The following is a 14704-nucleotide window of genomic DNA, read 5'->3' on the forward strand; positions in this document are numbered from 1 at the left end:
GGGTATGGACTGAATTTCTCTCTATTGCGGGTTTATTCCCCCTCATACCCGTCGCACCCGTTATTTAACAAATTTTTTTTCTCCTCAATTTGTCCCCTCCCGCCTCCCTTTTGAATAACGCCCTAAGAAATAAAAGCAAAGCCCTCTACGGTCTTTCAGCTCTTCCCATTCAGCAAAGTTCCACCGGGAAAGCTGCCTGATTCACCCACCGAGAACTACACAAGCAGCTGCTGCCCATGGCAATGGCTACACAAGCACTTCCATGCCACGGGGCACCGATGCCAAGGCAATGCTGGGCTGATGCTCCGTGGTGGGAAGGGGCAGGAGGATGGACAGACAGTGGGACTTGTGAGCCGTGAAGCCCCTTGCACCTACATCTCAGCAGGAGTTTAAAATCTCTGTAGTTCTCAGTGAGGGAATCAATTTAGTAAATAATCCGCGGATTATTTTTAGTCTGCGGACTAAAATTTAGTGCACGGACTAAAATCCGGCCCATCGGAGCAAAGTCTGTCTCGGTCTAAAATACATTTGGGTGAAAGCAAAAGAAAAAAAAAAAAAAGAAAAAAAAAAGAAAGAAAAAAGAGAAAGGAAAAAAAAAGGAAAAAAAGCTAAGTGCACAAAGTGTTTGGGTAGACTGACATTTAGTATGCAGACTAAATACGGCCGGGCAAAAGGCACAGCAAGTCCACAAACAAAATAAAAACCAAAAATAAAACACTGACAGGAACTTTTAAAGCAATCAAATACTACCCCACCGGCGCAGCAATTCATTTTTATAAAATGAAACAAGACCTTGTGTAAGGCTATTTGTCCACAGGAGGGACCGAAGGCTCAAGTTTTCATTTTAAAAAATGAACCTGTTTTGGAGATAAACAAATGCAAAAAAAGGCTTTACATACAATATTCTTCAAGAAAAATTTGCACTTGAATAACTCAAAACCTCTTGTTTCTGCAAAGCAAATGAATTTCAGGCTGAGACCCAGGTTGCTGTTTTTTTTCTTTGGGATTTTTTTGGATGAGTTACAAAAATCTCTGGATGATCATGTCAAATGGAAATGCTGACTCATCCAAAGCCACAGCTTTTGGTGCTTTTGTTGGTTTTTCCCTCCCCCTTTCAGATCCCAATAAATCTATACCTCACCAAAAAGCTGAGGGACCAGTGCGAGTTGTTTCTTTGTTCAGGCATGCTGGTGATGTTTAAATACCGACAGACTGTAAGAGCGAGTCAGCAAGGCCTGATACACTGCTCTCTCCTTCTTATGTTTAACTGATATCAATGCAAATTTTTTTATGTCACTCCCCCTTCCTTTTTCTGAAACTACCACCTTCTTCAACATTTCAAAAACTATTGTCAGGCTTAAATGTCTCTGGTGCGCTACATGGCTCTCATCCCCAAGAGACTTCAGTTCAGATCAAGGCTTTGTGCACTAGCAGAGTGGTCACATTTTATCTTACTAATTTGAAATAGCTCCTACCAGTGTAGGGGAGTTTACACCCCTTCTGAATTTTATTTTTCTGCACATATGGAAAGACGAAAGAAAAAGGATGGAAAGCACAGAATTCTCCTATTTCACTTCACTCACATCAGCATTCAGCTCTCAAATAAAACCACATGGGGCAAGAGCTAAGTATTGTTTTAACAGAATGGTTGCTCTGACTTTCAGTTCATTGACATTCCTCAAACAAACTTTCCATGCACAACACGAGCTCCATCGTCTTGGTGTAATTAAGCCCCAAAGCCAAAGCTTCACAATGTGACACCAAGGTGCTCTTCTAGCCAGTGTGTATTAAAAGATATGATTTCATGCCATCAACCACTGTGCATTTTGCATGCAGATTCTGAATACTGCCCGCATGCTGTGCTCCCTAAGAGAGCAGAGGCTTATGAAAATGACATCTGTTGCTAACACATCAAGTTTGTGACACCACGGTTAAAAATTTCCTCACCAGCTTCAGACTCACATGCTTTGCCAAGAACCACCCACACCACCAATTCAAGGCTGACAGTCTGTGCACATCCTTTCAGTTTGTAAGCACATTTTTTATTGCACATGAACATTAGGTAAGAGAGAAAGCTACTCCCTTCAAACAAAAGCTTGTACTGTTTACAAGCCAAGTCATCAATGTAGAACACAACCCTCAAATCAACTTTTAAAAATTGGTATCACACAATACAATTACTACGACCTTACAATATGAAGCAGCATTTTGATCACCCAAGTTTAACACAATAAGGCTCATGAGAAACATGACACAGTCACGAACACAAAAGGAGAGGCAAGAGACACACACAAGACAGCAACGTATGCACTGAGCTCTACCTGACACAAAAATTCCCAAAGTTGCATCTGAAGGTCTTGGGTCTAGTCTTGTTCCAAACGCCTAAGAATTCCAGAATGGGATTTTTGAAATATGCCATTTGGCTATTTTGAAGTGCGTAAAACTCACATGATACAAATGAAGGTTAAAAGATGTCCACAAAAGACGCACTGGTGTTGGGAGATATTTTAAAATATATATAAGCCCCCCAACTTCTTTCTCTGATTAAATCCCTTTATGTCTTTTCTAAAAGCAGCTCAGAAATAGTAAACACCTTATTAGTCAAGAATTCTTGTCTGATGGCACTTAGACAGGGGAAAATGAAGTAAAGACAGAAGGGTTAAGTGGCTTACAAATGAGCCAACACAGAACTGGGAACAGGACCAGGAACCTGTCTTCAAAGCTACTTCTTGTTGAGACCACACACTTTTTATTGGGCTCCTTCCATTGAGGACCCTGTGGAGACAGAATGAGCTAGCATTTATTACCCAGTGCATGTGCTCTGCTTCTATCAAGCTCCAAAGGAAAGCAACAAAGCTAAGCAGAACAAAACAGCTCCCCTTCTTCTGAGAGAGAACCCTGAAAAATGTACCTCTAGAAGTGCTCTCAGCCTCGCTGGGACAGCTGCTATGAACAGCCTAGACAGATGTGTTGCAATGGGATGGCTAAACAGATGGTACATTGCAGAAGACATGTTAAACTTAGCATTTGATTTCCATAGTTGCACTGATGGAAATCCTTTCTTAATGTTACATTAGTGCTCACTCGTTTGCTGTTAAGCAGTACTTTCTTTACTGCATACAAATTGGGCAGAGGCAGGACAATTTACCACCCGGCAAACCTGGCTTCTTTTCTCAGCCATATAAGAGATTTACACTGTCAAAAGCCATTGATGCTACAAAAGGAGCTGGCAAACATGAACTTGCCAGAATTTTTTTTTTTTCTTTTAAGATAGTCTCCAGCAGAAGTGTTTTCACTCTTTGCTTGGAAAGCCATTACACATCAAGCAAAAAACAGAGCCGTACTCTTTAGAAAGGGGTCAGGGCACAGTTTCACAATAGGCATAAATCAAGTCCAGTTCATGCTGGAAAACAGAGTTCTGCCCTTTTGGATATGCAGGCCTGCCCTGGTCCCTTGTCCCAACATCTGCAGTTTGGGCAGAATGGTCAGTTAGGTAAAGAAAAGTGATCCAAATCCTGAACATTTGTGTTGTTCAAGAGGTTTTTGCTACCACGCAAAGCATAATGCATATCAGGAATATGCAGGTGGGAGGTGGAGAACTGACCCTGTTCCATGATGAAATTAATACTAGTTATGAAACTGCAACCAAAAAAACATCTCATCCTCACTCTACCTTTGTTCCTCTACAGAAGATCACACCTGAATCTCAGAAAGAAGAGTTTGCATTTTCATCTTGAATCCAAATCCAAGTCCACTTACAAGATTTCTGACAAAAGAGTTTTCACTTTCTTTCATCATCAGTTATAATTAGAAGTGACAAAATGAGCTGTCTGTTTATCCATTTTATTGTTTGGTATTCTTCCTTGAATCTACAGTATGAGCAGTCACTTTGGAAGCATTACAAGCAAAACAATCTGCTTAAAAACTAGACAAGAATAAGGAGAGCAGGAGTAGGACACGATAAAGACATGAAACCAATTCTGGAGGGTGGAAAAACATGCTTGCTTATAGAGACCAGGGTCTACATCCCAGTCCCAGAGTGTGGGGAAGACAACAGGACTGTCTGCTACAAACACAGAAATATTCAACATTCAAGGTAAAGTGATTAGTATGGAAAAACATATATAAAGAACACACATACACACAAGAGGATATCAAGACTAAGATATTTGGCAACTATTTTATAGTATTAGCAGAAATTACTTCATAATGCAGGCAGAAACATAAATTCTAAAGTCAATATCCAAAGTTACTCTTTAACACAACCAACTGTGGTTCTGCACAACTTCAGCTGCAGCCACAATTGGCCAACAGCTTTGGAAAAGTGCCAGAAGGGATGAGCTGGAGTCTGAAGTTTAATCTTAGAAACTGTTTTCCTATACTATAACCATTTGACTTAAAGACACAGACAAAAAAACACCCTGAATGGTATAAATAATGAAAAAACCCCCTAAAACAAAAAGGAAGTGCTTATGAAGTTGGGAGGGACCCCGCCCTAATTTCCTACAAGTTTATTGTGAAGGCACAGTGATGCAGAGAAAAGTCCTCATGTATTCATCCACAAGAGTGCACAATAGAGGGGCAGAGATGCTCAATACTAATTTAGACATGACAGTTTTTCTCCCTGTCTCTTCTACTGTCAGGCAAATGACTCCTGTCTTCTTCCAACTCAACACTGACTTGGAAATTATTATTCAGGTGCCAGCTAAGTATAGATTTGGGGATGGTGAATAAAGCCCTTCTCTTGAGTACACTCAAATTTATCTCACCAAAAGTATATTTTAAAAATGCCAGCATGTTTCAAAAATCTTGCAAGTACTTTCAGAACAGGAGAAACAAAGGCAACCAAACCACAGCACACTGAAGAGACTTGCTGTCCATTTTTAAGAGCTGCCTGCAGTAGAAACTGTTTCTGTGTCTATACAATGGAGACAAGGCAGAGGTTATGATTACAGTAAAGAAAACAGCCTTTGCTGTTACAATTTGTATTGTTCTGCCATCACGAAACTTGGGCATATATATATATATATGCATATCTTTCATTATACTGACATTATACTGGCAAACATGTGGCAGTATCCTTAGGTGGGGAAAAGAAAAAATCCAAGAGAGTCATTTCTCCCACACAGAAAGGGCCTTAACTACGTAATTCTATTACATTTACTACAATCTTAATGAGATCCTTTACTAGCTGGATGCAAGAGGAAAGGTGGGCTGTCACAGTTGGACATTTTATATATTTCTGGAAATTATCACAGCACTGTCTCTGTTTTTCATTATCCCAAGGATATGAGACCTGAAGGTAGCATCGGAGTAACGCCAGGATAAAGGCCAGCTGTAATGGAGCCATGGTAAGCAACACCTATCTACCACGAGCTTATCAAGAATGCCTTTAGACCTTTTGTTAGCTGTCCCACTGTCCCTCCCCCCTTCCAAAAGAGCCAAAAGATTCACAGGAAACTAATCACCAAAGCTGAACTTCAACAGCCTGTCATATACAATCTTGCACTTGATCCCAGATTTCCTCCTTGGCTTTCCACTCAGAGTTATACAGTATAGATGAAGCTTAGTCAGAAGAAGAGAAACAGGTATAAAGATTAGTAGCACAGATCAGACTGCACTTCTGAGAAGGAAGAAGGCTTAAGGAGTTGAGGGGGCTGAAAGACACAGAAGCAAAGACATGACCCAGTAAAAACAACAGCAGCAAATCTCCAGAAAGCGTAGTAACTTTTACTTGATGAGCTGATAACCATTGGAAAAAATGGACTGGTTTTCCACCGCAAGATATACCTGAAGACATGACTGTGTATTTAAAAGCCTACCTATTCTTTCCTGACTGTTGTGAGTCAGTCATATTCACACTCCTGCAAAACACTGCTTCTCTTATAACAGGATGCTACTTCACAGACCAAGGCAGACAAGCTGTAGGATGCACCTCCATGAATACAAAACGTTCTATACGATGTGAAAACAAAGGGAGGTTTGGATGAAAAGAACTTTAAGTTACTAAACTTAGTAGGAACCTTTAAGTTACTAAACACACTGGTATTCTGAAAAGGACCCCCTTGCCAAAGAACGAAAATGTCCTGGATTCCTCCTGTCGAGGCTGGGGTTGTAGGAACAAGTGACAGAGGAAAAGAAAAGGGAAGCCCTGTTTCTGAAGAATGGTTTGAGAGATTCCTGGAAAGTTCAGATTCTCTTTTCTTTTGCTAGGGACATGTCGAACTCCCATCATCAGGTGCCTCATGAATGTAAACTAGTATAAAAACACACACGTGCTTGGGCAACACAAAACTATACTGGAGACATGAGAGAGGCCTCTGCATGTTTTATAACAAGAGACTCCAACTCTTAAATTAGAAATTTACTTCAATCTCAAATTGTCAACAGATTGAAAAATCAGTCTGATAACAGCTTGCACTGCAAACTTATACTATTGCTGCAACATAGAAAAATATTTTTTAGAGTGTTAGCTTGACTTTTCTCATAATTTAAGAAGAAAGGACCTTGTTAGTTTGAGATCTCTTTCTTCAAGCTACTACAAGATACTCACAATAGTGAGTATCAATACTGTATTAGGACGATACCCATCCATTTCTACTGAAAAGTGTAAGATACATCAATGAAGTTAGGCTTCAAATGTCCATAAAACTTGTGCTCAAAATTCCAATTTTAGCCCAAACCATATTGCATATGAAAAACAATACTCCTTCATGTATTTGTCTGTCTTCAGCTTTAAACAATTTCTCTGTCTCTTCAAAAAACCCAGAATATTTTACATTGCACTGTGATCCTCTATGACAACCAGCCACCATTCTTCTTCACCAAGTAGGTAACAGCAAGTGCAGCAGATTACACATCATCACACCAATACTGAGCAGGAAAGTAACATATCCATGCCTCTCAGAAATGTCTCAGAGAGCAGGCCAGAACCAGATACATCCAATGCAAGTCAGCACCACAGAATTTCAGATGCTATAGATATGACAGCTTCCAAATAAAATTCTTAATTACCATCTATGCACACTTTTGCAGACCATGGAAGTTCCCTGAAAACAAGAGCAAACCATGGACCTTATTTTTGTATAGATTATTGGCCTGGAAACAACCAGTTCCAGATTGCATAGAAACATGCACTAGGCACCTCAACTACATGAAACTAACTAACTACAAGCAGGACCTACAAATGCAACTTTGACAAATACCCATGCTATACTAAACAGCACAAAACAAGAAGGAGAATGCTCTCATGTGGAAGAGCTTGCAGCAGGGAGCAACTATATTATTCTCAGTAGTTCTCCCTCAAACATGCTGAAACTAGCTGCCTGGAAGTTATTCCATACACACACAAAGGAATCCTTCTGTCTGCCGAGTACTCTGGTCATAACTACTCAACAAAGAAAACCACCTTCTATCTACTTAATCTTCAGTAATTCTTCATCTTAGATGGCAAAGATCTGTGCTTCTGCAGATGCAAGTTCAAGTCCTGTTGGCAACTAGCTGTAGCAGTCTAGTTACATACACAGTTGTAACAACAAACCACAACCAACAGCATTACCACTTTCACTTCCTTAGTCACTCCTGTTTTTTCAAAGCCAAAGCTCTGAAGAGGTTTTTCTTACACACTTTTCAATTCTAAGATAAGAGAAGCTCCGAGTGGACTACCTACACCCACTGACATGTCATCAGATGTTATATCAATAAAACTGGGTAAGAAGAACCAATTCTACATAATACTACTACTTAAATCTATTCTAGCTCAACACGCTCAAAACGTTGAAAGGAACGGATCTTGAGAAGTAATACACCAAGAAGATGAGAAGATAAGCATCATTACCAGCATTATGCTGGGTAATACATTTTTAGATTCAGCATTTGTATAATAAGTACAGATCTCATAAATGAAGTTTCATATAACCCAATTGTAATAAACTGGTTTAACTGCTATCTACACCCACCTGACATCAGGAAGACCTGTATGCAGAATGACTTGAGAATGAGAAGCTATGCTGCAAGCACAACTCTCCAAAACTAATTGTGACATAATGGAGAACGCAAATTTGATCTTCTGGCAAGCTCTTCTCAAGTCTTAATTTCAGCTGTGATCCTCTATGACAACCAAAACCACCCTCTTTAGAAGGAAGCTTCAGTCTTTTTGTGAAGCATCCATTTGCCAAAAGACCTCTGTTGTGTTCTAAGAGACCATCAGGTGCATACAGATGATTCATAAGACTATTCAAGCTAAGCATCTAAGGTAACTATGCAACTCAACTCCCTATCCTACAGTACAGCTCTGCACTTCTACTCCACTGTATATTAATTTAACCTCTCCTAATCCAAATACCTTCAATGCAAGAATTTAGATGTGAACCTAATATGCAGTGCGATAAGGTTTTTGGGCTTATTCTTGTGACTTTTACCAGGATGCAATTTAAAACTGAAGAGACCACTCCCAGGGACTTCATCTGCTCTAATTTTTTCCCTCATTAACATATGGTATTAAAAAGCCTTGCTGGATTTCCTGACTTCCCATATTATTATACATCACTTAACCAACACACAGAAAGTAACTGATATGGAAATGCAAACCATGGATTAGTGGGGAAAAGGTACACAACTCATTGGAGAATCTCTCGTAAAAACAGTGACATGCAGCACTGCCCTGGCGTGTACCTGTCAGTTATATGGCCTGCTATCAACTAGCTCTAATTAGTTTATTCAGCAGTTCTACCACCATAGAGTATTTGGTCCAAAAGAGTCTGCCCTTGACATATGCTCAGCTAGGAATGCAACCCTTCCACACACAGATGTTACTTTCTTAGCAGAAGGAAACCTGAATGCTAGGGTAGGATGGAAATACACTATGACTATATCAGACATTTCTCAAGCAGCAAGAGGAAATATTAACCACCCAGGCTTCAACTGTGTAAGACTCAATACTTAACTTATTCTACATCCAAGAGGCTAACTAAATGATTGTTACTCTGTCCCAAGTCAAATATTCATCATTGCTTGATACGTGGACAACCAATTAATTGTGCAGCAACGTATTTGTTTCACTGTTAGCAGTTTCCTCTTTGATCATGGAGGTCGTAATATTGCCTGCATGTGCTGCATTGGCGTCTCCCTATGAAAGCTAGATAGTAAGAAATCTTAAGAAGTAACTACAAGAAAAAACATCTCCACTCAACAGCACACCCACAGAAGTACAAATAGAATATTATCTATGAGAGAAACATTTAAGAAAGTGACTGTCAGCCCTCATCACACTACGTAACAACAGCATTACAAAAATACTAGAACACTTTCCTCATTTCTATGTGACTTTTGTGCATATCAACTGATAGCATGACACTATGTAGATATATTGCAATCTGCTAGAAACAGACACACCATTGTCAAAAAACAAAACAAAACAATAAACAACCCACCTATAGTCAACCTGAAAACCCCCAGACCTATAGATATTACAGTGTACTGCTTCAATATCATCTTCTCCTTAGCTACATCAAAAGCTTGCAGGTCCCCAGCTTAGTTAAATGCACTCAGTTTAGACTGAAAGCCACCAAATCACTGTACAAACTGAACAACTTGAATTTTTACTTTCAGCCCACATCTTTATTTATTCAGATCATATAGACTCACCTTAGTCCATGGATGTGCCTTAATCTGAGGAAATTTGAATTCAGTATAGTTTGGATTCATTTCTCTAATTTGCTCCCTTGTAGGCGTTCCCAGAACCTAAACAGGAGAGAAAAAAAAGGGCAAATTGTTTAGATATGCTTCATAAGGAATTAAGACTGAAGTATAACCTATCAGACATTGAGACAACCGAAGTCAATCTATGTAACTAGTAAGTTAATACAGTGCCGAGAGCAGAACAACAAAACTTTTTCATCCAGAAGAGGCAGGTCCTCTCTCTGGGCACCCTGATCCAGTCTTTGACCACTGTCCAGAGTAGAAAATGTGTTGTACTCTGTGCCACTGCCACTTGCCCAGTCAGTGGGCAACACTGAGAAGAGCCTTGTTATTTCTTCATTCCCTCACACCACAAGGCTTTTATATACACTGATGAGACCCCCATCCAAGGCTGCTCTGCTTCAGGCTGAACAGTGACAGCTCTTGCAACCTCTCCTTATATGACAGATGCTCCAGTGCCTTAATCACCTTTGTGGTCCTTGCTGCAACATCAGTAGTCTCTTCCTGGCAATTCAGTTCATGCTCCAAGCCCAGTGTCAAAAATTAAATTATCTTATACAGTTTTTCATAAAATTAAAGCATCTCTGTCAAACTTAGTGATATTCTGGTGGGGTAGAAAGTTTACTTTAATTAGGTTTATATAAAACAGTACTACCAAACACATTCAGGGATTGCAGTTCACTGCATAAGGCTGATTAAGGATCAGACAAGTAACACAGACTGTATTTTACAAGTCACAAACAGCGGTCCTCTGACAAGCTTAAAAGATCAGCCAGTTACTGCTGAGTGGAGCCAGACAGCATCTCCTGCTCACCCCACAAACAAAACTGTGTGGGTTTGGGCGGTGCTTCCTCATCTCAGCATTTCCACATGGAAGAAAGACTTAGTTTAAATCAAACCTGGAAGTACCTAAAAGGCATACCACCTCTGCTTTACTTTCAAAAGCTGAATTTCTCATTCCCAGAATCCGCACAATGTTACTTATGGACACAAATTTGGAGCTGTATGAGAAATAACAAACAATGGCACATCTCTTTGTAGGGATGGGTACATTTTGAAAGGATTTCAGAAATCCCTTGAGGGAATAAGTCTGACAATATGGCATTAGTGCATTCTTTTCAGCTAGCACCGAGCGTGAGAGAGCCAATGTCTTCTAGCTGTATATAAAAACTGCAAGGTATCTTCTAGAAATCCCATTGTTTTCTGCTTGCACCCACTTCTGGGCATCTTTTTGCTCTGCAGAGAAAAGGGGAGATGGCAGAAGGCAGGAGTCACTCCTCTATGCTGGGCTCAGGCCCATCTATAGGAAACCCGTAGTGATGCTATTCTGGCCCCATGACAAATCCCTCCACAGCATAATGTTATCACCTCATCTCATCAAACTGCACTGTCACCATCAGGCAACAAATGATCACATGAGGCTGGCACTCTACCTTGCTGCTTGATAAAGAAATACCTGGTTACAAATTTTGGTATCTATGTACATTTTCATTCTGTTAGAAGAATGGAAATTACAAAAATGCACCCTAGAAAGTCAAGTAAGGTGGAAAAAGAGCAAGGTAAATGCTATTTGAGTAATTTGTGCAATAGAGAAACTATCATCAGGTATTATGAACAAAACTTGGTATCTCTTTGCTATTTTAAATAAGAGTTGCACAAATAAAAAAATCCTACACACAGAGCAACCTTGTAAATAAAGAGCAGCAGCAGAGGAAATAAACACTGCAACTTGTCCATACAGTTGCTTATTGGCTAACAAATTTGACCGACAAGTTGTACAAAATGAACACTAAAGTTTTGTAGCTCACATCACCCATGAGGATTTAAACCCCACCTAATTCTAAAAGCCAAGGGTTACTCTCAAAGATGACAGCAGATTTTTCTGTGTATGTCTGAAAACACTGTTTTTGCTCAGGGGGTAAAAAAAGAGAGTATTTGCAGATTCATACATTTTGCTCAACTTTCAAAGGAAAAAAGAACTGAAAGGAAAATGTGCCCTTTCCCTGCTGGTTTTCTGTCTGGCACCCACCAGAGCATCAGCCACCCAGCTGCCAGCCTTGCCAGGCTGGTGCTGCTCTGAAAGCTTTGATGATCATCACTCTCAAACCTTTCCACTTCTAAAAGATGAGGGGATTTCACACCCCTAAATATTATTTTCATCCCAATTCAGGATAAAATTAATTTTTAAAACCTGGGAAGTTTTTTTGATTACTTAAATTAACTTTCTGAAAAATGATGGGCAACTTCTATTGCTCTCTTACCATTCCTAAAAGCTAAGTTTTCAGGCCTCCCTAGTATAAACAATACTTTTTAAAAAGCATGTTTACCTCCTATACCCTTTCCTCCTCAAAAAGTTCTTTTAATAGCTTTTCTAAGAAGCAGCAACGAGTAGATTTATTTTTAATAGAGCCAAAATTCATCAAACTGGCTCAGTTGCCAAGGCTGCTCAGAACAGGAGCCTACACAGTGCAAGTATATTTAGAGACTACCTATAGCATCAGAGAACTCAGATTAGATAAGCAAGGGCAATTTCATGGAAGAACCCACAGACAGAGTCTATTCATACATTTTACTAAAAGCACAGCTGTAACTCCAGATGATGGGAGAGGGCAACTCCTAAGATCAAGCACAGGCATCTAGGCAACAGCACTTAAATTTTCATGAATGCTTAGAAAAGAAGGTATTGAGGAGGGATCATGGTAGCTGAAAGAAGGGATTGTTGGACCTTTCAGCTATATAGCAGCCTTTGACACATGAAATAACTGTACAAAAGGAGAAGTGACTTACATTAGCTACACAGTGTATTTACTCTGTTATCTTGAGACTGTAAAACGAGACTGCGCTTCCAATTTGTACTGAAAGCGGATTAAGGGGAAAAAAAACCCAACCACAAACCAACATACCCCAAAATCCAACCAAAAACTGAAAAGAGAAGTAGTTTGGAAGGAAGAATAGAAGTTTTAAAGACTGTGTCAAATGGAAGTTACAATTCAGAATAATGCAATGAATAAACTGATAAACTATAAAACTGTAGCAGTACTTGACATATCTTGAAGAGGTCCTGTAATGGATCTCTCCTCACCCCCAACACACCAATTCTGTTTGCTACATGATTTGAAATTGTACCTCACTAATTCACACAAAATTTTCAGTATATTAGGAATACCTTCAAGTAACCTTGGTAACAGCAATCACTTAAGCTGCTGTAAAAATTGGTCAAAACTCTTCTTTTGAGAAAGAAGCATAAATGACTGTGCTCATGTTTGGCAGAATTACTCCATGAAACAGCTGCTCTTGCTATATCAACTCTGAAAATACTATGGAGATGTTCCTTGGAGAGCTTTCACAGAATCACAGTATGGTTGAGATTGGGAGGGACCTCTGGAGGTCATCTGGTCCAAAACCCCTGCACAAGCAGCACTGTTGAGAGCTGTCTGCCCAAGACCATGTCCAGACAGGTTCCGAGCACCTCCAAGGACAGAGACTCTACAACCTCTTTGGGCAAACTGTTCCAGTGTTTGACCACCCTCACAGCAAAAACTGTTTTGTGTTCAGATTGAATTCCACGTGTTCTAATTTATGCCTGTTCTTCTTGTCCTGTCATGGGATGACAAAGAAAAAAAGACTGGCTCCCTCTTTGAACCTTCCCTTCACGTACTCTGTACACTGGTAAGATCTCCACCGATCTTCCATAAGTCAGAGAGCTTTTAAGAAACACAGGGTCCAATACTGAATTAGTCAGGTCAATGCAGATTAGCACATACTATTCGACTTGGGGAGTCTTATGGAAAGTGATATTATCAAGGAAAAAGTTGGATTTCTTTTTTTTCTATTTAATACTTGAAAAACAAAAAGAGAACCAAAGTACTGTAATAATAAAAATGCAGTTGTCCAATGGGATTAACTGTAACTAGAATGAAGACTCAACTTTCAAATGAATGAAGGGGAGGTCTATGTGAGACTACAAGGCATCTTCCTGCAAGTGAAGATGCCAGGTCAAGTAGTCTTGCTCTTCATTACCGATTGTCATCATCATGCCTTAAATAAAAATAAAGAAGCATTATCTACTAAGATTAACTAAAGAATACACTTGCTGAGAAACAGACACTGCTTTGATTCTCCTTGGACAAAAATTGAACACAACAGGTTTCACAGTATATTCTGTCAAGTTTTTCCCTTGACATTAATCTGTAACAGATGAAGCTCCCCAAAGCATTTTTCTTTCATGAACAGGGTTTGTGAAGGTAGGGTAATGGTATGTATCTCCTGCAGTTAAAGAAAAGTTACAATAAAAAAAGGCTCACAAGAATACATCCTTACTAAACAAGAAGGGGGGATTAAGAACCTGCAATAAGCCCTGAACTTGCAGAAAGATTTTCAATTTCTGTTCTTACAATCAACTTTTATAGGAGGAAAAGATGGATTATTCAGCTCCAAAAGACACTTCAGTTACACCTCAGTACCAAGACAGCTGCTGCCCACACCTGCTTCACTATGCAAAACTGCGCTGAGTCATTTATGACCAAACCCACACTGTTGCAACACCAGAGGAAAAGGAAACTGCAAAAGTTTCAACAAATCCCAGTGGAATAAAGGCCCTTTATGACAACCATTGATATTGTTACTGCTGAACATTTGCCAAAATGTAATCAGTTAGAAGCATAGGGACACCACGGGTTCAGAAGCTCCAGCTGGTAGTAACTGAACTAGAGAGGGGAGAAGGTGATAATTTAAATCAGAAACCTCTAGAAAGCCATGGTTGCAGTGGCATAGTGGTCTTCCCTGGGAATACTGTGCAAGTTTATGAAGAAATGTATTCCTAAAAGTCTGATGTTTATGGCTTACCAGATGGCATAATTAATACTTCTGCAAACATGACTGCACCTCTTCAGAAAGTTGTGAGAGGCGTGCCAAATAGTTATTTAAAAAATTCACAGTGTAGACATCTCAAGCAGTAAACATGGCTTGAGATAATACTTCAAGAGGTCTGTGGTAGAAAGTAAAA

The 14704-nt window shown here is 39.6% G+C and overlaps 1 protein-coding gene across 2 annotated transcripts in view; it reads right to left on the bottom strand.

Annotated features, from left to right (window-relative positions):
- The window catches only part of GSK3B (glycogen synthase kinase 3 beta), a 146746-nt gene that overhangs the window by 18663 nt on the left and 113379 nt on the right, over nt 1-14704 (bottom strand). For both annotated transcript variants that reach the window (XR_011152026.1, XM_069021108.1), the window contains exon 8: nt 9646-9741. Coding sequence is in view for 1 of the 2 variants with exons in the window: in XM_069021108.1 (XP_068877209.1) it covers nt 9646-9741 (96 nt within the window). In the remaining variant the exon portion in view is untranslated. The remainder of the gene's footprint in view (nt 1-9645; nt 9742-14704) is intronic.

This window comes from Aphelocoma coerulescens, chromosome 1, assembly GCF_041296385.1.
Source record: "Aphelocoma coerulescens isolate FSJ_1873_10779 chromosome 1, UR_Acoe_1.0, whole genome shotgun sequence".
Taxonomy (NCBI): Eukaryota; Metazoa; Chordata; class Aves; order Passeriformes; family Corvidae; genus Aphelocoma; species Aphelocoma coerulescens.